The 2,346-nt window shown below is 42.0% G+C and overlaps 1 protein-coding gene across 1 annotated transcript; it reads left to right on the forward strand.

Moving 5' to 3' along the window:
- The first annotated feature begins 493 nt into the window (after positions 1-493).
- LOC139864403 (uncharacterized mitochondrial protein AtMg00810-like) lies at positions 494-991 on the forward strand. The gene has a single exon (XM_071852980.1). It carries the CDS (start codon positions 494-496, stop codon positions 989-991), a length of 498 nt encoding a protein of 165 aa, XP_071709081.1.
- Positions 992-2,346: the final 1,355 nt, after the last annotated feature.

The following is a 2,346-nucleotide window of genomic DNA, read 5'->3' on the forward strand; positions in this document are numbered from 1 at the left end:
TATCGTGATCCGGAACAAAGCAATATTGGTTGTTCGAGGTTATCAACAAATTCCAGAAGTTGATTATGACGAGGTATATGCTCCGGTTGCAAGACTTGAGGCAATACGGATGTTTTTGGCATTTGCTTCGTGGAAAGGTTTTAAAGTTTTTCAGATGGACGTAAAGAGTGCTTTTTTATATGGTACTCTTCAAGAGACTGTGTTTGTGACTCAGCCACTGGGTTTTGTTGATCCATATCATCCAAAGAAGGTGTATCTCTTAGAAAAGGCGCTTTATGGTCTTCGCCAAGCCCCGAGAGCTTGGTATGCTACTCTATCAAACTATATAATAGAGAATGGTTTTAGAAGAGGGGTCATCGATCAGACTTTATTTATTAAGGAAAGGGGTGACGACATTATGTTGGTACATGTATACGTGGACGATATCATCTTTGGGTCAACCGATCAGAAAATGGTTGATGAGTTTCAGGACGTAATGCAAAAATGATTCAAGATGAGTTCACTGGGAGCCATTAATTTCTTCTTAGGATTGCAGGTTGATGCAACAGAAAAATGCATTTTCCTACATCAATCAAAGTATGTAGCTGACATCTTGAGCCGATTCAAGATGGAAGATGAACGAATTGCCAAGAATCCTCTGTCGGTGAATCACGCGATTACATCAGAAAATACAGGGCCAAAAGTCAATCCAACCCTATACATGGCTATTATTGGTTCTTTAATGTATCTTACAGTGTCTCACCCAGATATCATGTTCGCAACTTGTTTGTGCACTCATTATCAGGCACAACCGAATGTGAATCATATGTTAGCAACAAAGAAGATCATGCGTTATCTGAAGGGGACTCCAAGTTTGGGCTTATGGTATCCAAGAAAGGATGGGTTCAATCTAACGGCATTTAGTGATTCTGATTATGGGGGTTGTAAGAGAGACTTCAAATCAACCTCGGGAGGTTGTCAGTGTCTAGGTAGCAGGTTGGTAATTTGGTAGTGTAAGAAACAAACGGCAGTCGCACAATCAACGTGTGAGGCTGAATATATTGCAGCAGCAAGTTGTACTTCTCAAGTTGTCTGGATTCAACAACAACTTCAGGACTACGGTTTGCAAATTTCTAACACTCCTATATATGTTGATAATACTGCTGCTATTGCTGTTACTAAAAACCCTGTTAATCATTCTAAGACCAAACACATAGGGATCAAGTACCATTTCATTAGGGACTGTTATGAAAAGAAACTAATAGATGTCCTACAAATAGGTACTACAACCCAAAGGGCTGACTTGTTTACGAAAGCTTTTGACCGACCTTGTTTCCTATTCCTGTTAAATGTGTTAGGAGTGAAAGATAGGGCGGAGGTTGGTGCCGTTAATGGTGGCAGCTCTTTTAAGAATGCCTTCATATCCTAGAAGGCTCTCTCGGCCTCATCCGTCCATATGAAATTTTTTTGCTCAAGCACCCTTTTAACGTCTGGAAAAAAGGGAGAGCCCTGTCAGCGGCCCATGACAGGAACCTTGTAAGTGCCGCTAGCTTCCTATTTAGGATCTGGACGTCCTTTTTACTCTTGGGTGACTGCATGTTCTCGATTGCTTGAATCTTCTTCGGGTTTGCCTTGATCCCTCTCGGAGTGATCATGAAACCCAAGAAACGGCCATCTTCCATTCTGAAAGAACATTTGGATGGATTTAGCTTCATATTGATTTTGCGTAGCGAATCGAATGTTTCGATGCTGTCTAGGATCATTTGCTCTTCTGTTTTGCTCTTGATGACGATGTCATCCTCGTATGCTTTGATATTTCGTCCGATTTGGTCCTAGAATGCTTTGTCGATTAGCTGTTGGTATGTTGCTCTGGCATACTTTAGCCCGAATGGCATTTTGGTATAGCAAAAGATGCCTTTGTTCGTGAAGAGTGCGGTTTTTTCTTCATCGATTTCTGCCATTGGGATTTGTTGGTAGCCCCTGTATGCATCCAGGAAGCTTAGAAACTGGTAACCTGAAAGAGACTCAACTTTCCAGTCAATTTCCGGTAGAGGGTAATTATCTTTTGGGCATGCTTTGTTGATGTCTTTGTAGTCGACACACGTGCGCCAAGATCCGTCTGCCTTCTTTACCATTACGGGGTTAGCTACCCATGTTTGATATTTTAATTTTTTCATTATGCCGGCATCAACTAGTCGTTGTACTTCGTTATCCAGGAATTCACTTCGTTCTAGCGCCATTGCCCTTTTCTTCCGGACGACTGGTGTGATATTCGGGGTTACGTTTAGCCGATGTTGGGCTATTTCCCGTGGGACACCCGTCATGTCAGATGGTTCCAAGGCGAAGACATCAATACTTGCTGCTAAT

This window comes from Rutidosis leptorrhynchoides, chromosome 8 (genome assembly GCF_046630445.1).
Source record: "Rutidosis leptorrhynchoides isolate AG116_Rl617_1_P2 chromosome 8, CSIRO_AGI_Rlap_v1, whole genome shotgun sequence".
NCBI lineage: Eukaryota > Viridiplantae > Streptophyta > Magnoliopsida > Asterales > Asteraceae > Rutidosis > Rutidosis leptorrhynchoides.